This window comes from Euprymna scolopes, chromosome 29 (genome assembly GCF_053919585.1).
Source record: "Euprymna scolopes isolate OS-2025 chromosome 29, ASM5391958v1, whole genome shotgun sequence".
NCBI lineage: Eukaryota > Metazoa > Mollusca > Cephalopoda > Sepiida > Sepiolidae > Euprymna > Euprymna scolopes.
Window position 1 is genome coordinate 82,952,533 of NC_136510.1, and position 22,626 is coordinate 82,975,158.

Here is a 22,626-nt window from a genome sequence, read left to right on the forward strand (position 1 = left end):
CAACTATTGCTAGGAAATTTCAACCTAATGCATAAGTCAGCTATAAGTGTGTTTATTTGTATCAAGTATAGCTTAATTGTAGAAGGGATTGTGAATTTCATAACTGATTCCCTATGGTGAAACAGTATGTTATGAAATATATAAATATAAAGACTATTATTAAAGAGAAAAACAAAATACTTATATTTTAAACCAGTCAATGAATGAACAGTGAAGATGGATCGCTTCTCAATCATACTTTATTATACACATTCTATTACTTTCCGGTGTATAATATCAAGTTTTACATGTGAAATAGTTTATAAGATCAACTATAAAACAAAATTGAAACATATAATACCGAGTTTAAAACAGAATAAAACTTATATCAATTTAAAAAACAAAGGCCTCCAAAATAATTTTTTTAACTGTAAAAACATGTAACATCGATTTTATAACATACAAAACATACAATATCAATCATTTAATTGGAATTTATTATTGATATGAGTATTATTTATCAATTTATTTATTGCGGACTATTATTCTCATCTTTCTTAATTGTTGTTTCACGACGTTTCGGTCAACTATTCCCCTGGTCTTTGTCTGGTGGTAACCGTGACGGGGTAGGAACTCATAATCTCCTAACGGCATTCTACGCAGTTACTACCATCCATAGTTTTTGTCGTCTTCGTGGTCCGTGGCGCAGTGGATAGAAACGCTGAATCTCTACGGTTTCAGGTGATAATTCTCTGAAGATCGCGGTTTCAATACTACCCAAATCCGGCCAGAGGCTTACTTCGCGAAAAAAAAAACGTGCTGAGACGACAACAACTATAGATGGCAGTAATTACTGAGAATGTAATTAGGAGATTAATAGTTCCTATCCCATCGCGGTTACCCCCTAATAAAGGCCAGAGAAATAGTTGGCCGAAACATCGTGAAAAAACAACTATAAAAGATGAGGGTAATAGTCCGCAATAAATAAATCAATACAAGATTAAGTGAAAACGTAAAAAAACGCATAAATTCAAAACATAAAAATCGATTTTCAAATGTAAAACCATACAATATCAATTGTAAAGCATAAAATAAAAATTTTCAAACATAAAAACATATATTACAATATTTAAAACAACATATGCTATCAGTTGTAAACATAAAAAACTTATATTAATTTTAAAACCTTTAAAAAAGTGTATATCCTTTTACCAAGCTTAAAAACTAAATAATATCAGTTATAAAACATAAAAAAAAATCTTATATTAATTTTAAAACCCTTAAAAAAATTTCCAAGCTTAAAAACACAATATCAATTGTAAAACATAAATCACATAAAATAATTTTTAAAACGTAAAAAACGCATAGCTATTTTCAACCGTGAAAAAAAAACATATAACATCAATTACAAATTAAAAAGCACCTAATATTAATTTTTAAATGTAAAAAAATTTTTTAGCAATTTTCAAACGTTAAAACATAATATTAATTGTGAAATATAACATAAGAATATAATACCAGTTTTAAAACGTAAAAAAAACGTATATTATTTTCCGAACGTAAAAACATAATATCAATTGTAAAACAAGATAAAACACATAATATAAAATTTAAAGCATGAAAAATGGTTTGAACAAACAACAAAAATCATAAAGAAAACGATTTATAACCGAGCGTTAAAAGATGATTCTTCTTTCTAAATTGAAAAAAAATATTGGTATATAAAGTTCAGTAACACATAAACAACGATTATTCAGCGTGTATGTATGGATATATTTATGTATGTGTGTAAGTATGTGCGCTTGTACATGTGTTTTTAAGAGCTGTCTCCATCTGCGATGATCCAGTGAATTATGAAAAAGAGGCCGGATGCGTGTGCAAGATAGAACGGCCATCCAAATCTCGTCAAGCTGGACTGTAATGGCGGACCGCTGTTGCAGTAATCTGTCTTGCAGAAGCAGTAAAGGGCTGTCAAGTTGTTGGCTCCACTCCAATAGCGGCATCCGACGGAATCATTCACTCCTGGCAACATCCCCGGTATATAGCATCCTCGGATGAATCCAACCCATCCTATTGGAAGATAAGAAGAAAATGCAACCAAATTACGCTGTTCTTCGTACTGAGATAGCAAACTTTCAAGTAGAAACTTACACATGTGGAATTTATGAAATACATAAGCAAGGTTTCAATTCTGAAGTATTGGTAGCTCAAATACAAGTAAGTCAAATATCAGTGATTCAAATATATTGATTCAAATTGTAATAAGATAGTAGGGATTCAAATAATGTATTAATGGTTTAAATATTGATACGAATACGTATACGTGGTTCAAATAGTGATAAACATATTTGTGGTTTAAATAATGATACAAACATAATTGCTTCAAATAGCAATGAAGATATTAGGAATATAAACAGTGATACAGGTATTTGTGGTTCAAAGGTTAATGATTCAAATGTTAGTGGTTTAAATATCAGTGATTAAAATATTACTGGTCGTTTCTGTTTCATTTTACTTCAGTTGGAGTTCTCAGAAATTAAATGACCCCTTTCCTGTGGCTTTGATCTCTATATGAGACATATAAATATTTGCATATTCTATTAAAGTTCACATTTACCTATCAAACACTGAGTTAGTAAAGAAAACGGGTACATAATTTCCCCCCCCAATTGACGATTAACATATATTCTAGTAGTTCCTGGTCTTACTGGATTCCAGGACGAGAATTCATCTAGCCTGGTAGAGTATCCGGCTTCGTTTTGTTGACTGAAGTAACGTCCCTTGGATAAAGTGCACTATTCCTCGTAAAACCGAGTGTGGGTGAGCCATACCGATGATATCTTATTTCGGTCACAGGAGAGAGAGAAAAAGGAAGAAGGGGGAGAGAGAAAAAAAGGAAGAAGGGGAGAGAGAGAAAAAAGAAGAAGGGGGGGAGAGAGAAAAAGGAAGGATGTAATTCTTAATATTTAGTCAAGATTTACTTGCAGGAAAACGTCTCCTCTTGCCAGGTTATCCTGATAAAACCTTTAAAGAGAGATATTAAACACTCGAGGGCAGTATCCAGTAGATATTCAAGTTCTCTTTACTAGGTATTCAAGTTTTTTTTTTAGTAAGAATTCAAATTCTATCAAGTAGGTATTCAGGTTCAAATACGTATATTAATATGCGATGGTACATAAGTTGTGGTGAGCTTTCACTTGGCAACGTTCTCATGTGGGAAAACATGAAACAGGCTAGAAAATTTTCGGATATATTGGTTATTAAAATATTATTGGCTCAAATATGAGTGGTTCAAATATCTGTGATATTTGAGCCTCTCATGATAAATATTTGTGATTCAAATAATGATACAAATATAATCAATTAAAAGAATAATTGAAATATTATTGGTTCGAATAATGATACAAATATTATATACATATTTTTTTTACACTGTGGTCACGACTTATCAAGGCCCGGAAGCCACTCAGGGATAAGGGTTATTGCAAGTACAGTACGCTAGTGTGGAGATTTAATGAAGTGCTTACTTAAGGGGGCGGTTATATATTTGTAATATTAAACCACGAATATTAGTAACATTATTTATACACACATCTATATCTATATCTATCTATATATATATATATATATATATATATATATATATATATTATAATATAGGAATAAACAATGTTACTAATATTCGTGGTTCAATGTTAGTGATTCAAATTGTAATTAAAATAAAAATGATTCAAACATTAGTGATTTAAGTGTTAGTGCTCCAAAGAATCATCCTAATATTTGTGATTCAAATACTACTTGTTCCATTATTAAACAATGTTCAGAAAATATTAGTTGTCTACAGAATAGTTCAAATATGGACGGTTCAAGTCATCGTTCAAATATTAGTCAATATTGATACAAATATAAGTTATTCTTCATTATTTATTAACCCTAGTAATATATTAGTGGTTCAAGTAGTCATTTAAATATTAGAGAATTAGATCTGAACTGTTACAAGACGACATTGCTTTTCTGTCTTTAAGCAAAAAGCAATTATTTTTATTTACAAATCTTAATAAAGAGCAGTTTAGTTAGAAACAATTTTAACATAGTTTAAACAATATGTTAGATTGTCCTAAAAGTTCGTAAACACTTGCTAAAAATTGAATTTTTATGCAATGTGTAATTGTTTTTTGCTTGTATATTGTTATAATGGTTTTCATCTTTCGATTCCAGACATTTTAACTGATTCGTTAGTGTTGGAAGCAAGGTCTTTCAACCAGGAAAGCCACAGAAGAGATTTGTGCTATAAGTGTTAGAGCTCCAAAGAGGTGAGGAAAAATTGCATATGCGACGATCTCAGACTGGTACAAGAATTAGGTAGAATTTGATTATTTAAGTAGGCGATATATCAAAAATTTGTTTACATGGGACTTCAAAACGACCATGTTGTAGATGGATGGAAAACATTCCAGCGGAAACGCGTTCCACAGTTCAAAAGAAGCTTTGTTCATGGAAGTTGCGTTTAGATTTAGGTACAGACAAAGCGTAGGGGAAATTGTTGATAGTGGTTTAGATAGACGGCATTTTTAACTTGAATAAATATAAATTAAACACTACAGTCACGATTCAATCTCATTAAGCGAGCTCTTACGATTTCGCCTTCTGTGACGCGATTGACAATTGATTATATTGCTATATTTCAATTTGGCCGTTTCCTACGATTAAACATTTTAATATATCAGGTACATTATCTAGATCTCCATGCGACAGTTTATTGGTCCCCAATCACGTTGGATACTTGATTGTAAACAGAAATGTCCCGTCCTTTGAGACTTACTTTGTCGTGTCTAAGATATTGCATGAACTTGAAAGATCAATCAATATCATAATTAAATGCTTAAGAAACTTACCATCTACGTTTTAATGGTTTGTGGGCATCGTTCGCATTTGGTCATTAAAAGGACTATAGAGTCGGCAAGCTGAGTTTAAATGACATTCACAACTTTTTTAATAAACTAGCAGGCCGTCCGGCGATGCCCGGTGGTAAGTTACATTTAAATATGACATTTTAAATTATGCAGATTACATATTTATTATTATATAGACAATTGCCTATCGGTTATTATATTTAACCTAATATATAGTAGTAAAATCCAAACTATATATTTAAAAAAAAGAATGTGCGTGACGACACTTCTCAACCTATATACTCAACAATGTTTTCTTTACAGGCTTGAAATTTAGTGAATAGGGTAGTCAGACATGTGGAAAACTTTGTTGGGTTTCCATCAACAAAAACAGGACTGCCAAAGGGTCAAAATTAAAAGAAAATTTATTGCTTTGGAGTAATCGGATTTTTATATGTTTGTTAAATGTTTCACGAAGTTTAAAAAACATTTTAAGATTGTGTCAAGCTGATCTAATGGTTAGTAAACGTGATTCACTATATAAGGTTTTAGTTTCGATCTCAACTGGAGTATGTTTTTTTTTTTTTTTTTGCATTTACAAGAAGCCAACCGTTTAAAAAACATAATATGAGCATGCACATGTCTCAGTTTCTTTCCATTTTTTACTTCCTTGTTTAAAAGAGATTTAACGTTTCCTTCAACACCGGGCAAAGGAGGGTATATATTCTAGTATGTCTATAAAAATGAGCATGTGTGTGAGGAAAATTCCAGACCTATATACTCAACGAATTTTTAATCAGCAGATATGAAATTTGGTATATAAAATATTCAGACTTGTCAAAAACTGTTCCATTATGTTTCGTCCGAAAATGGGCTGCTAAGGGTCAAAATTGAAAAAATTATTACGTGGATGGCATCGATTTTTGTTTGTCAACTGTGTCACGAATACGCATGCTCTAATATTTCATATGGCAGATTCCCTAGGTAAAGAATATGTTGGACTGAGAACACATTTTAAAGATCGCATCAAGCTGGTCTAATGGTTGTCGCACTTGACTTACAGTCTTTAGGTTTTGGTTTCGATATCAGCTCGAGTATTTTTTAATGTGAACTGATTAGAAAAATATAATACTCGCATGCACATGTATAAATGAAAATATATTTATGCATATTTTACGATCGAACAACATCGAGCGGTCGGCTAGCGTGCATATATATATATATATATATAGCGTGCATATATATATATATGTATATGTATATATATATACATATATATATATATTTCAGATTTCATGATGTTGATCATCTTACAATTCCTTTAATACATTTGGCATTTACAATTCTTGACAGTATCTGTTTCGTAGCACAATATATATAATATATATATATATATATATATATATATTGTGCTACGAAACAGATACTGTCAAGAATTGTAAATGTTAACTGTATTAAAGGAATAAATTGTAAGATAGTCAACATCATGAAATTTTGAACATAGACTTTTGTAATTCATTATATGCTCTGTAATTCTATTGAGCATCTTAAATAAGTGTTGGTATATATAAAAAATATAAATGAATAAAGAATATTTCCACACGCACATAAACACACATATTTATGTATGTATATATATAGACAGAGAAACAGTGAGAGAGAGAGAGAGAGAGAGAGAGAGAGAGAGAGAGATAACCTTGGTGCCATCGGTTAAAATGGAAAAAAAAGCGTACAACACTCCACTTGATTTTTAATCTGATATGGAATATGAATTATAATTTAATATGAAATATTAATTTTTATATGTTAGAAAATATTGATTTTAATCTGATTACATGAATTTTAATCTGATTATATGAATTTTAATCTGATTATATGAATTTTAATCTGATTATATGAATTTTAATCTGATTATATGAATATTTATCTGATATTAAATACGAATTTTTATTTGACAGTTTTGCCTTAAAATTTGTCAAGTTTCATGATGGAGTGTGTTCTGCTGGGTCTTGTTTCTTTGTATTGATGTACAATCATGAACTTGGAATTCTGGGAGATCGTCAGATATTACGTGGTGCCCACTAAAGTAACTCGATGTTGATGGACCATTAACCCCCTACTCCACCAGGTAAAATCAGCTTAAGCAGACACTGATCCCCGTATGTTATTCGATAGTATATCACACTTGACATCGTTTTAGTATCTTGTTTGTTTATGTTATTTTGTGACCAGTAAACTATGCCAAAACGGTATGCTATCACAGGCCTGGCCAGTTTGGTAATGGTAGTTATCTTGTTTTTGTTTGTAAGATTTGTTTTACAAATTTCCTTTACTCAATGTATAATCACTGTCCATTGTTTCTCTCATTGGCATGCTGAATTGAATTATTTTCCTCAACGCTAATGTATTTGAATATATTCTAATCTTCTAGGGCTTTGATGTCCGTATATTTATCAAGCTGTATGTGTCGAGTCAGGTCTGTCTTTCTAGCCCTGGTCGAACCCGTCATCTATAAAGGATTGACTCTTTTTTTTTACTTTTGATCCTAGCTAAGATAGTAGGTCTTCCCGTTTATATTGAGAATGTCCTTTTCATTTAAGGATTTCCCCCTTCTCTCTCCCTGTTACATAAGGGAGGGAGAAGAAACGGATTTGGACTTGGACACTTTACTTGAGGGATACTGGTACCCTGGTGATGACGTGTCCATTTTACTAATGAAGAGAAAAAGTTTACGACGATGAGAGAGAGATATTACAAGTGTTATGAGACGAGAGAACGGGACCCAAGATCCCTTAAACCGTTTGTCTGGTGGTTAGGACACTTGTGGATGTATGTGTTTATATATAGAAGTTCATACCTGGTTTTGCTGCTCTGGGAGAGTCTTCATCTGGGTGGAGCTCTCTTGCTGTTTTCGCCGGAATACACAAGATGAAGACAGATGTTGGGTTTTCAACCTTTTATTCTCCCAGGCATGATCTGCAGATGTCGCCATCGATGGTCTCCACTGTGGGTACCTACCACGTCCCACGTCTGGGGCGCGCATCTCCCCCCTTACTTAGGAGAGAACCATTTTAGACCTCTGCTCGGCTTGGCATTTTCTGAGAGACTCAACGTTTCACCAACCTTGCCACGTAGCATCACATGACATCCGGTTAGATGAAACGTCACTTCCTGCAACGTGGATTTACTACAAAAATATCTCTCTGACCTCCTCCCACCCTCTCCCTCTCTCTCTCTCGATCTACTATCTAATAGAGACACAGAGAGAGAAAATAGAGAGAGTATGAAAGAGCCAGAGAGAGAGAGAGAGGAGAGATGCTCTTTAACATCCCTCCTCCTCCCTCTCTCTCTCCCTCTCTCTCTCCCTCTCTCTCTCTTTGCCTCTCTCTCCCTCTCTCTCTCTCTATATATATATATAAATATGTATATTTATATATATATATTTATATATATATATGTGTGTGTGTGTGTGTGTGTGTGTGTGTATTATGTACTTGCAACGGGCGCCACAGATTTAACCCCCATATATGTAACACGATTTAACTGAAATTCAATTTAATATTATCATCCTAACGTGTTATCATTTAAAAGAAGAGGCTTAAAATAAACTGCTCAAATTAAAAAAAAAACACACACACATATTACTGCATACCAAATTAAAATGCGAGATAAAAATACTGTCCACATTATTGATGCTTTAAAACCACGGTCCTATGTAGTATGTTTGAAGCCGTAAACATACCCATGTTTTAAAAATCTAGCAAAAATTAATTAATAGCCATATTTTCTCTGAAGTGCTCATTCCTTTTTAAAATAACTTACATAATAAAAGTTGGTTTCGTTTCATATATGAAAAGAAATATTTTTCAGGTGTTCTACTCCCTTATATTTCATGTTATGAAAACTAAACAAAATAAATGAAGTCCTATAAAAATTTCAAAAGTTTTTACGGCTAAAAAGAATAAATAGTTATTTAGAAATATATATATAATTATTTTTTTACTATAATAATTAATTACCTACAGACACTAGTGTTTCATCATTTCGGGAATTTTCAGTGCAGGGTGTCACGATTAACACCAGTCGAACGATTCGAACTCGGCAACACGAGACATCTCTGGCTCGATTAGCGAAGACCGTATCCATTCGGCTACCATTAACCGCGTGAAATAACGTTGAATTTAAACAATTTTTAATTTTAAATGTTCTTTACATCAGCCAGACAGTGATCTAATCGTTATACGATGATCTATGCATAAGAGCTAAATTGACCGACTTTAATTCAATTGAAAGTGCTCAACGATAAGTAATGAATTTCTTAAAGTGGAGGTGATAATTATTTTTTACTATAATAATTTAATACCTATATATATATGTGTGTGTGTGTGTGTGTTCACTTACCTTACAGTTGTATATAAAATTGGACATAGAATCAATATTAGTATGCGAAAGACCCATCGCAGTGCACCGGGAGGAAGCTTCACATATATTCTCGCAGTGACTTAGTGCACAACATATTTTAGTTTATATTGCACTGTAAAAAACTACTGTGGATTTCATTTTTTTTTTTTTATTTCGAATAATTGAAGTTTAAAATGAAATCAATTGTGATCTAAACAGAAACATCTATTTCAAACAATCCCTGTCATATAAAAGAACTTACTGTTGGTTTTTTATTCCTTACCTTACTGCTTGTGCAGTAATAATGGCTGGAATTTAAGTTTAAATAAAAACAAAAAGTCAAGTGCAATTGTACTTTAAACAAAAGCATTTTTTCTGAACTTGCCCCTGTCATATCAAAGAATCTAGTGTTGGTTGTATATATCAGGCCTTTCAGCTAGTATGGTAATAAACCCTCTTTAAACTATCTACATAGATCAAATTATACCTTGTCTCGACTAAAACCTGATGAAATGCATAGCTTAAGTTAAAATAAATTAAACTATCTAAGCATTACAGTTGTTCTTTATAGAGATTAGTATATTAAATAAAATAAAAATAGCAAAAAGCTTTAATAAACTATAAATCATAATAAACAAAATAAATTAACTAAATGTAATAATATAATGATAGCAAATATTATCACTCAGAATAGATTAGAAAGTGCGATGATATAGTTTACATAATGTAGTATTAATGTAAAAATGCTAACTAAGAGCTAATAACTATATTCTATAAATATATATGCAATTAATTAAATTTAATGTTGAATGGAATAAAATTAATCCATACTATTCTGACAATTAGTCCAATTGCAATACTTTTTAATCTATATATATAAAAGCGAAAATATGCGTATGTATGTATGTATGTCAGGTCATGTCATATGCTACTGGTACTATGTATCGAGTCACTGGCGACTAAACTGGTTCCCCCACCAGACTTGTTTGGTGAGGAGGGCGGCTAGTCTCCCTGAAGGATTAAAAACAAGATCTTTCAAAGGGCGAATGAACTCTTTTTCTGGGTCAACGGCCAACTAGCACCGTGTATATTTGTGTGTGTGTGTATATGTGTATTGGGGTGGAGAGGGCTCCCGTAAGCCGTGGTGAAAGCAACCTTTCTAGGAGAAGCAAATCTCTGATTTAAAAAACCATAAAGCGGAAGACCAGTACCCGCATTAAGCTGGTCTGCAGTTTAATTTGTTGCTGGCTATCTTGCTCTTGCATGTTGCTGGATCTCAACATTTTGAACCGAGAGAGAGACTTAGCTGTCGTACAAAGCTAAGACTCTGTAACGTCATATTTGTATAGATACTCCCTCAGAAATTTGGGCTCATGGATTTTAAATGTCTGAGGGAGTGACACTCGTCTGACAATACGTTGCAATCATCATGTATGTGCACTTTTTCTGTATGTCCGCAAAAGGCTTTTTTCGCCGGGCTTCTCGGTCGATTCGCTCCTTCTTAAAACTTTTTATATGCTGGCTTGATGATCATATGTACGACTTAACAACGGGGGTCACACGTGTATTTCATTTGCCCGACTTTTCAACGCTATTTTTTCCAGATTTTAAGATTGTCGCGTGTCCTGCATGACAAGATGACAACACGTTGTGCGTTGAATTCGTTTAAATATTATAAAAACCGACCCACGCGTCCATAGCACAATGGATTAAGTGACACCGTCGTTATCTTAAGATTGCAGGTTCAATCCGAGTTATCAGATATATTTTTTGCGATTTTTAAACTTTTAAGGTTATTTATATCATTTATTTTTCGCTTTTCGCTGTTTTTTTTTTTTTGCTTTTGTTTTTCCGAACACGTTCATTTTTTTTTTTTCATTTTTTTTATTTTTTTGTTTTTCCGATTTTTTAAAAGAAGTTTTCCGTTCGTTTGCTGTTTTTTGTTTGTTTGTTTGTTTTGCTTTGGGTTTTCCGATTTTTTAAGAAGTTTAAACAAGGTTATTACTTCGCTTATTCTTTACCCCCCCCCCCTAAACGCACACTTCTAAACAGCCGGGCAACGCTAGTTATAAATGAAATAAAAGAGTAAATGGAAAAAGTATGAATATTAGATATTGTGTTGTAATGTCAAATTTCTATTAATCATAACACAATATGGTATGTTAATTTAAAACTCGTGTAATTAGTTAAAATAAGTTAAGCATTATATAATTGACATACATCTAAGTATACCATGTTTCGAATAAAACCTGACTTAAAATATCATAGCATGGAAAATGACTAATCTTTTGTTAAAATAAACTGGAAATCGTAATGACAAAAGAAATAATATAATCAGATGTAAAAATATAATAAAAGCAAATCTATATATCTATAAAAGTGAACGTGGCTGTGTGTCTGTGTGTATGAACATTTCCCTACGTAATAACTATGTCAATTTTCAGTCTGCAGACTCGAAATTTGATATACAGGGTACTGAGATGTAGAAAAATCTTTTTAATCCGTTTTCGGCCAAAAGTTTGGCTGTTAAGGGGTCAAAATTCAACGATCTTGCCTCTGAGAACTCTACCAAACTCCGCCGACAATTTTGTGTCTAAACACATGAAGTTTTAGATATAGGTTCCTTGGACCTGGATCTAACTTAATAACTTGACTTGAGTTGAGCCCCAAACAATAAATGTTAAGGGGGCATGATAGGAGTCAAATTAAAAAAAACAATACTGCTTTTTTTTTTTTTTTTTTTTTTGCTCAACATACACCTCGGAACACACGGAAAACGCCGAGCTGTAATGCTAGTATTACAAATAGTTATAATCAGATTTATATTTCAAATAAATTAAGAAAGATATTATGGTGATATAGTTTACATAATATAGTATTTAATTTAAAATCGATAACTAAGTACTAATAATTGTATTCTACAATTATATGTAGATGATAAATTAAATATTAAATTAGCATATGGAATAGAATTAACTCGTAATGTTCTAAATGCTGACCTAATTGCAATGTTTAGAAATGTTAAACATTAGGTTTCAATAATAAGAAATAAAATAAAAATTTCATATCTTTAGTGATAAATAAATTCCAAAGCAAATGGATAAGAATAAAAATATGAGACATTAACTTGTAATGACAAATTTTTAATGTTGATATAAAATCACATTTGAAATCAGTAAGCATTATATGATTGGTAATCTGACCTAAATAAATCAACCAAATTTGATAATTGTAAAAATAGATATAGAAATATCAATTATTAGCAATAGATTAAATTTGAGCAAAAATTGGCGTAGCCTCTTTTGTATATGCATTAATTAAAAGTTAAAAATTTTCTTTTGGATTTATAGGTTGAACTATATATTCTACTATTAAATTAAAATATGGAATTGAGGGAGTGGGGCTTTAAATGTTCAAACTGCACGTCTTATTACAGTATCTAAACATGTAAAATATGAGTTTAAATAAAAAAGTTAGTATATAGGAAAGTAAATATTAAGTAAGTTGATATATAATATTGTGTTAAAATAATAATATCAACAATCTTAAAAAATTAAAAGCAAAATAAGAATTAAGTTATTAACTTTTATTTAAACAATCATTTAATTAATTAAAATGATACAAGATATAGTGTAATTGGCGTACTTTAAAACTCAAATAAATGTGAAATAAAGATTTAGTCAAGTTAAATAAAAATTGAACTGAATAACTGAGAAATGATTATTAGTACTTGGTTGTAGAATATTAGAAAAGAACAATTACAGGGGAAAAGTTATTTTAAAAGCATTACTTTCTGAATAAAAAAAAAAATAATAATATTATTATTATTATTATTATTATTATTATTATTATAATAATAATAATAATAATAATAATAATAATAATAATAATAATAATAATAATAATAATAATAATAATAATAATAATAATAATAATAATAATAATAATAATAATAATAATAATAATAATAATAATAATAATAATAATAATAATAATAATAATAATAATAATAATAATAATAATAATAATAATAATAATAATAATAATAATAATAATAATAATAATAATAATAATAATAATAATAATAATAATAATAATAATAATAATAATAATAATAATAATAATAATAATAATAATAATAATAATAATAATAATAATAATAATAATAATAATAATAATAATAATAATAATAATAATAATAATAATAATAATAATAATAATAATACGCCGCGCGTGCGTGGTCCCCCTCTTGTGCTGCATGTGAGATGACACCAAAAAAATAGTGAATAAATGATGAATGTGAGAAGTGTGAAGGGCCAACGTTGCCTTCACATTTTCGCCAAGTTTCAGAAAAATCTAATGGATGGAGCAAAAGTTATGGGGTAAAAATTTTTTAATTTGGTTAAATTTATGGGGTAAATATTTTTTAATTTGGGGGCATTTTTGACCCAATCTCAGTGAAAATGGTGCAGTTTCACGCCTTAATACATGTATATTTGAATTCAGCACCATGGAAAACCACTATATAGACATAGATATCAAGTTTTGGAGAAATATGAAAAAAATGAGCTACAAAAGGCATGTTTTTTAGCCCTAAAAGTCCCAGAGGGATACGAACCAGAATTTTGCCAGGTTCACCCATACTGAATTTATATTAAGAATAATGTCCTCCACATTTTGGCCAAGTTTCAGGAAAATCTAATCGATAGATTAAACGCTATGCCGCAAAAGTGTCATTATTGACCAACTTGGGGCATTTGTTTTTACCTCTTTTGATCCCCTGGGGACACCGAATCCCAGTGTAAATTGATAACGGTGCAGTTTCAGATTTTTAGCACATGTATACTTGAGTTGAGCACCGTGAAAAACTACTATATAGTAAGACATATAAAGTTTTTGTTGAGAAATATGAAAAAAAAATCCAGCCACAAAAAGGGGCGTTTTTAGCACTGAAAGTCCCCGAGGACGCGAATCAGAATTTTGCCAGGGTCACCCATACTGGATTTATATTAAGAATAACGGGCTCCACATTTTGGCCAAGTTGCAGAAAAATTTAATGGATGGATCAAAACTTATGCGGCAGCACATGTCATTTGTGGCCATTTTGGGGCATTTTGACGCAACGGGAATTTTCGCCATTATTGTGCACATCTGCTTAATGAAATGCAATTTGTCACAAAATTTCAGGAAAAACTAATGGACGGTAATCTGGCAATCGTCCGGACTAACGGACGCACGGAAGCACGGACACACGGACACACGGACGCACGAAAGCACTGAAAACATAGGTATCTCTCTCTCTTTCTCTCTCTCTCTCTTTCTCTCTCTCTGATAAATCGGGGACCAATAATAATAATAATAATAATAATAATAATAATAATCTACATATCTACAAGTTCTACATCCCATCACCCACCCCTATTGCCTCATAATCGCCCCCCCCCAAAGTGTGATACCAAAAAGCCAGGAAGGGTCAAGGAAGATGGAAAGACCAAGGAAAAACCGCTGACAAGATCTCCGCTGGGCAAGCATGAAGAGAACTGGGACCTTGGGGAGACTTATTACCACTCAAATTTCAGTGGAGACCAATGGCCACTGCCAGAGAGAAATCAATGATGAGAAGCTATTGCGATAACGCAAATTAATTTGCAAATGTTATCGAAGGAGGTGGAGAGTTCTTGACATCTGGGAAGACTTGTTGTCACTCAGCTTCCAAGGAATACCACAGGTTTTCAGTGGGAGATCTCTAATGACCTGTGTGAAAGCTCCTTGTGAGCGAATAATAATAATAATAATAAATATAGATTAATTGCATAAATGAAAATAAAATAGTGGCAATTAAATAAATTAAATTCAATATTAAGTTGATAAGTCTTAAGATATTCAATAGTTCAAAGTAAAATATAAAAGTTAATTTTTATTTATTCATGGATATAAATTAAATTAAAATAAAAGAAAGTTTAATAGAAAAATAATAGAAAAAGAAGGAATTCGAAAGAAAAAAAAACTTGAACAAAATATTTAAATTAATTAATAAATATATAATGGTTTACAGTAAAGTACTAATATAATGGTTTACAGTAAAGTACTAATATAATATAATAATCACAATTAAATAATATTAATAAAATGAATAGCTTTAAAGATATCGAATATTTTATCATTAATTTAAAACTTACGGACAAAATTGATAATAAATTTAGTTTGTGATCTAATTTCACTATAATAAGGATACAATACAAAATAAAATTGATTTGAGCATTTGAGAACCGAACACCTTCAGTGACACATAAGCTTTTTTTTAACATCGCCTGACGAGGATTTTTGGTTCTTGCCGACCAATTATCCGAAACATTAACATGTTCAGTGTAGCGACTATGTAATATTTGTCTATATATACAATATATATATATATATTTTTTTAAATCCCCGAAACAGTGTTTCATGGTAAACAACTGATGATCCCTTAAAAAATAACATATTGATATTATAGTAAATTCGAGAGCTAGTTGATGCAGTGATTGCAGGTGATTAAATGACTTACTGACTAGATGGTTTTCTAACGAATGATAAAAAATATTTTTTGTATAGTTTTAAAGGTTAAAAACTTCAAAGACTATATATATTTATATATATATATATATATATATATATAGAGAGAGAGAGAGAGAGAGAGGGGACTCTAAGAACAGGTCCAAGTAAGCATATCATGCAGCGGTAGAAGGTCGTTGCCTCCATACTCATTAGAATATAATAACAGTAATTAATAATTACATTTGTCAGAATATCATGATTTTATAAGCCGGAATAAGTAGGCAGCCACCATCATTTTTCTCTCTTGAGTGATTAATCAGAAAACTCGGATTGCGTTGTCGAATGCACCAGCTGACAATTCCGAGTTAATCGGCAGGTGCGAGCCAATCTCAAGTATGCAATGCATCTGAGGTCGATAGCTTGTGTCAATTGGTGTCTTCGAGGATGGAAGCGTCAAAATGCCAGATTTTAACGGGAGAAGTAATCCAAAATTTGATTTAACTGTCAACGTATGAAGCAATGTGATCAGCGTTAAATTCTAGATGCTCTGCTAATTACATGTAACTTAACGTCCGTTGTGTAATGAGTTTTGTGCAAGCGGATGTATCATTGCGCGGCTTCAAGGACATGATCTCCGCTAACCAAACTCGAAATCCTTGCATATATTTTTGACAGGAGGGCGTCACCGCATACCAAGACCCAGAAGCCACTCGAGAATAACGGTTAATAAGTGAATCACTGTGATAGACGGCAATTGGAAATTTTGTAGACATTAATTATTAACAAGGACGAATCAACAAGAATTTTACTTGAAAACGATTATGTTATAGTCAGCTGAGTAAAGAAGTGTTGTTTATGGAATTTCTGTTTAGCTTGGGTATAGATAGAGATTAAGGGAAATTGCTGTCAGTTGTTGTAGCTAATTGCGTGTTTACTGAGAATGTTTTACGGGAAAGGGAGACTGTAAATTAGAGCTCAGCCGAACAGCTTTTATGAAAATGACGATTTAGCAAAGATAGACTCGCTGCGTCTTATTTATGAGAAAAAAGTGGCAGAAAGAAAAAGAGAAAATCCGGAATCAGGTTTCGAGGCCGGTTCTGTACGATGTCGAGGTAATAAAAAAAAGGTAGTCTGTGAAGGCCATTCTCCAATATAGCAACAGTATTCTTATTTTAGGACGAATTTGATTCTTAAATAGGTATGATGGTTTGAGTCTGGAATGAGATATCTTCTAGAGCGATAAAATGATGCAACCATTTTTTCTGGTAACCTTGGCAACAGATTTGATGTGAACATTCATATTTATTAAAAGTTGAGTTTTTCTTCATTTCATCAGAGTAAATCAATTGGAATATTTTTTATGCCGAAATATACAAGACATAAAACGGCATATACACCCTCTTCTAATTACCAGAAACTGAATACGTATTGCAGTTTTACCAATTGTGAAATTGTGAGACAAAGAAAGAATATCCATTGTGGGGTTAGGGCTAGGGCTTCTGCATAATTAAATCTTGTAGCAAAATTGTCCTATACTTATAGGATAATTACGCAGATACGGGCAGAGGCATTTAAAATTCCTGCGCATATCAGCTTGGCTCGGAATGACAGTTGCTTATAAAACTCAACCAAGTTAGAGCTATCTAAGAACACAGGAGCTGAAAGCTTAAACTTGTACGCTAACATAAACAATGGAAATATTTTAGTGTCTTTGGTTTTTAAATGTATGCATGTTCTGTCTTTCTCCCCTTCTTTAGTTCTTCTCTCTCCCTCATCACACTCTTTCTTTCTTTCTCTCTCCCTTTCTCTCTCTCTCTGTCTCTGTCTCTGTCTGTCTGTCTGTCTGTCTGTCTGTCTCTCTCTCTCTCTCTCTCTCTCTCTCTCTCTCTCTGAGAGATAATAATTATGTGGAAAATTTAATTTGTGATAGCGACCGAGTTGGGTCGCTCTTAGCTGTTAAGGCCGTGGTCAAAAATAAATTCCGAAGTTAAAATGCTCCTTAACAGATAATGATAATGAAATAAATTTATTGTCATAAAATACAGTAAAACTCCTTTTATTTGAACTTCCTCTAAAGTTGGACTTCCTCTCATTTGGACTTCTTCTAAATCTGGACTTTCTATAAACTTGAACTGTTTTGTCATTGTATTAGCATATTTGATGCGGGGTTGCAGCAAACTGTTTACATGGTTTAGTTATATATTGCGTAGACATGTTAATATTGGCACTATGTAATTAATATAGATTAGCTATTGATAGTTAATTTACACTAACTGTAATTTTTTTTTCAGATTGCTATATTTAAAATAGTGTAAAACAGCCCATCACAATGGGTCTAGAAACAATTATTGAAACCAAACGGTTCCGACTAATCACGGTATTCTTAAATCACGTAATGAAAATGATGTTGAAATGTGGGTGCAACAAGATGAGGAAACTACCGATCAATATCCTGAAGGCAAAATGGTGATGAAAATAGCGAAAGCTCCGATTCTCTTGACCCTAATATAAATAATCAAGAACATTCTGATGAAGCAATATCATGGGATGATGCAGAAAAGTCTATGGAGACGGTTATAACATTTCTAGAAAAAAGTCCTTACTTTAGTGACAACTATGTTTTGCAAGCAATGTCACTCCGAAGAAATATAATCAAAAAGAAGCTACAGAACCAAGAAATTGTAGAGTTTCATAATCCCTTACGGAATACAATGACAGCGCTCGAGAGCTCAATCGATGAAAATAGAAACTGCAATCAGACTCATTCAATTAATAAATAAATAAAAAAAACTGTATTTTAAATAAATGTATGATTTCTGTAGATGATAACTTAGGTAATAAATACCTTACAAGTAAGAGTAGATTTAATTTATTTTCAATGTTTGTGTTCCTGGTAATAATATTTGACAATTCTTACTTGAAATATATCGTAAACTCAACTTAATATATACTTGAAGTATCATATAGCAATGAATTTCATTTACTATTTCTTAATTTTTAGAAAATTAAAGTTAACTGCAGCACATTTTTTTTATCACGGAACTTGAACAGCATCCTCTAATTAGAACGAAACGGATGTTCAAATTATAGGAGCTATACTGTAAATGTTTTTGTCCGCCGCGTTGTACAAGCGTTTAATTTCAGCAAGCTGTCATTGCAATCAACGACGATAGAATGGTGGCCGTAATGGCGTCAATAAGATACCCAACAGCAGGTGTAGCCGACATCAAGTCAACTCTAGCGATTCTATCTTTGATATTTCTATCGTACATGTGGGTCTGACACTCGAGTAGCTGGTTGCCGTTATCTCCCGGGCAGATTCCGAAGTGTTAAGAGAATATTAAATTCACAAGTGATCCCCAGTTGCACACATATCCTGATCAGGGGAAATGACGACATTACGCTTATTACTAATCCTTATCTACCAAATATATTCATTCAAAACTTGTAAAAACAGCCAATCCTTGAATTTCAAATGAAATGAAAATTTATTATTCTATTTACATTCGGGGGGCGGGGGAGTAAACTGTTATCGTAATATAACTGAATTGTTATCGTAATATAACTGAATTGTTATCGTAATATAATTGAACTTCAAAATGAATGTAATTGACAACTGAATTTACCAAGCACTTTATCCTATACGCGACGCTTATTTAGCGGTTGAAGATTCAATCTCTAGTGCAGACATTACTCAAAATGCAATTACTACTTGCTTAAAATTCCTACCCAGTCATAGCTGACGTAACGTGAGCACGTTTCCTTGTGAATTAAGCTAATGGTTTCGTTCGAAATTCCGTATATATTCCCGATTTCGACAGAAAAATTCCTTGTTAGACACGATACATGCCCCAGGTTACATCCACCGAAACGTTTTGTAAATGATACTAAAGATTCCGAAGATTCTAATATATACAAAATCTGTTATTTTTTAATGGCGTGAAACGGCTTTTATTAAGTGGTCTTATCAACCTGTAGGTTGTAGAATCAACGTGACGTAGTATTTTAAATGAAACGTCACAACAATTATAAAGTTCAGTGCGCACACTAAAGAAACTCACAATGCTATCCTTAAACCATTGACTATCAAATACAACATACGAGTGTCAGTGGTCGCTTTGGGTGTGTCAGGATAACCTAACGCAATGATACTTCAATCCATATTAACTATGCAAAATAGCATAATATTTTAAGCCTTAAAAATCATCATCATCGTATAGTATGAATCCGAAGATTCTATTGTTTGCATTGGTTTCCCCGATATATTTTTAGTCAGAATTCTTTCTATAAAGCTATTGGGACTTACGGAAAAGACCAGGTGAAGGTTGCCAACATTAAAAGTGAAAGTGATTTTTGTGGAACGAACTGGATTCGAACATTGGATACGCAAGTCGTCAATCCGTGTTTGCAACCAAAAAACCACCGCCACCTTCACTTAGGGCCAAGTAAGATCGGTATGACTACGCACTGCCTTCTTCTAACGGTGTTATATGAAGAAATAATGACACGACCCTGGATATTTAACCAGGCCAGATATTTTTGTTTGTATTAGATTCGATCAAACTAAGAAAATCTATTTATCTCTTTTCGTCTACTTTTATATAAAAGGGACGTTTTCTCTGTGTGCGTGTGTATGCGTGTGAAAGAGAGAGATACAGAGAGAGAGAGAGAGAGAGAGAGAGAGAGTTCCCTTTAAACTCAAAAAAGGGTTGAGTCGATTTTTATGAAATTTCACAGGAGGGTACATTACATGCCTCGCGGTGTTCTTAGACTTTGTATTTGAATGTTTACAATAAGTATTGATAATCAGAATAGGTCCTGGATATGACCTTAAACTATATCCAGTGGTGAGGTTCAAGCTTGCGGGCTTTTGGGAGTGTGGAGCCACCTTTTAATTGCCATTGCTCCCAGGTCAACTCTGACCCGGAGTGGTAGTACCTGTTAGGGTCCCATGGGTTTAATAGAAACCGACTTGAAAACAACAAATATATTCTATTAAAAAAATTTTTCTTCAAAATCTTTGGATTCGGCATTAAATAACCCGAAAAGGGTTGATATGTCGTAAAACAACCAACAATGATCAAAATAATCCGATTAAAAAATGGACAAAGTTAACACCTTACGCAACCTTACATCACAAGTTCATTTGAGAACTTTTTTACGACACAAGCCGAAAGGCCCGGCACATAAAATCGACAGAATGTTCTTTTATATGATAGGGGTGCGTTCGAATTGAATGTGTCTATTGAGACCACAATTCTTGATTTCTGCATTTTAAACTTTAATTCAAGCCATTATATATAAAAAAATAATTTTATAAAATAAAAAATAGGTTGGCTACAGTGCAATGTAGACTACAGTATGTTGAAGACTAAGTCACTGCGAGGACGCATGTGAAGCTTTTTTTTTACATGGAGGTCACCACTTATCAAGGCCAAGAAGCCACTCGGGGATGAGGGTTATTTTGTGTACAGTAATCAATGGGATAGTGTTGCAGTATTCATTAGTATTGGAGATTTGATGAAGTGTCATTACTTAAGGGGGGCGGTTCATCAGGAATTTGTTTATGTTGGACTTGAAGAAATCCATGTTGAAGTCAGGAGGGAAGCAGGCAAGCGGTAGAGAGTTCCACATGCGTGCACTTCTAAGAAAGAAGCTTTGTTCATTGAATCTACGTTTTGATTTAGACACAGATAAAGAGTGGGGAAGTTTTTGACGGTGGATTCAGCTAGACGGGTGTTTATCGTGAAAGATTGGCGAGGGGGGCGATAGATTGGAGCTCAGACGAGCACTTTGCATGGAAATAACGATAAAACAAAGACAGGCTCGCAACGTCCCTTCTGTGGGAGAGAGATTGCAAGGAAGAGAAAAGAGCATCCCCCACTAAACCACGAAGTCTATTTTGTACTTTGTCAAGGTAGGATAGGCTGTTTTTAGCAGCTCCTGCCCAGATGTGGCAGCAGTACTCCATCCTTGGACGTACTTGGCTTTTATATAGATAGAGAATTGCATCAGTAGTGAGATATCTTCTGGAGCGGTAGAAGGATCCCACCATTTTTTCCAGCGACCTTGGCAACAGGTTTGATGCACGTATTCCATTTCAGATCAGGAGTAAAGGTCAAACCCAGAAGCTTGTCAAATTATGGAGCCTCCCCTAGACGAGAGTCATCCATTTCAACTGATGTCAGATGGGGATCAGAGCGTTGATGATGTAAAGATAGAAGCTTGGTTTTAGATGCATTAAAGGCAACCAGCCACCACTTCCCCCACTGTACCACACGGTCGAGATCAGAGGAGAGAGAATCAGAGAAAACCTTGATAAGTGGTGAATTCCATGTAAAAAAAAATAGTTTCTTCTAACATTTCACGTCTTGTCAGTAAAAAAAATACTCGAACTGAGATCGAAACCAAAACCTAAACACAGTGTGTAAAGTACGATAACCATTAGATCAGCTTGACACGTTTATTACAGGGTTTTTTTTTTTACATCATTCTCATTCTTAAGATAAAGAAGCTGTAATTTTTCAGGGCCGCGCATCTGCATTCGTGAAACAGTTGACAAACACGTAAAAATTCGATAACCCGCACGTTCCAATTGTTCGATTTTTACCCCTTAGCAGCTGTTGTTTCTGGATGAAAACGAATTAAAAAGTGTTCATATGACTAAATACCCTAGATACAAAATTTCAAATTTGTAGACCAAAAATTCGTATAGTATATAGATTAAGAAGTATCCTCACATACATATTCTCACTTATATAGATAGCAAGAAAACTACGACTCAAAATAAAATCGACACGATTTTAAATTTACGTTTTCG

General features: G+C 32.7%; 1 protein-coding gene across 1 annotated transcript in view; it reads right to left on the reverse strand.

The window, feature by feature from the left end:
- Positions 1-221: 221 nt before the first annotated feature.
- LOC145252753 (uncharacterized) overlaps positions 222-22,626 on the reverse strand; it is a 511,723-nt gene continuing 489,318 nt past the window's right edge. Inside the window, exon 3 of the mRNA XM_080112638.1 lies at positions 222-2,049. Within this exon, the coding sequence (XP_079968764.1) occupies positions 1,796-2,049 (254 nt within the window). The 3' untranslated portion in view covers positions 222-1,795. The remainder of the gene's footprint in view (positions 2,050-22,626) is intronic.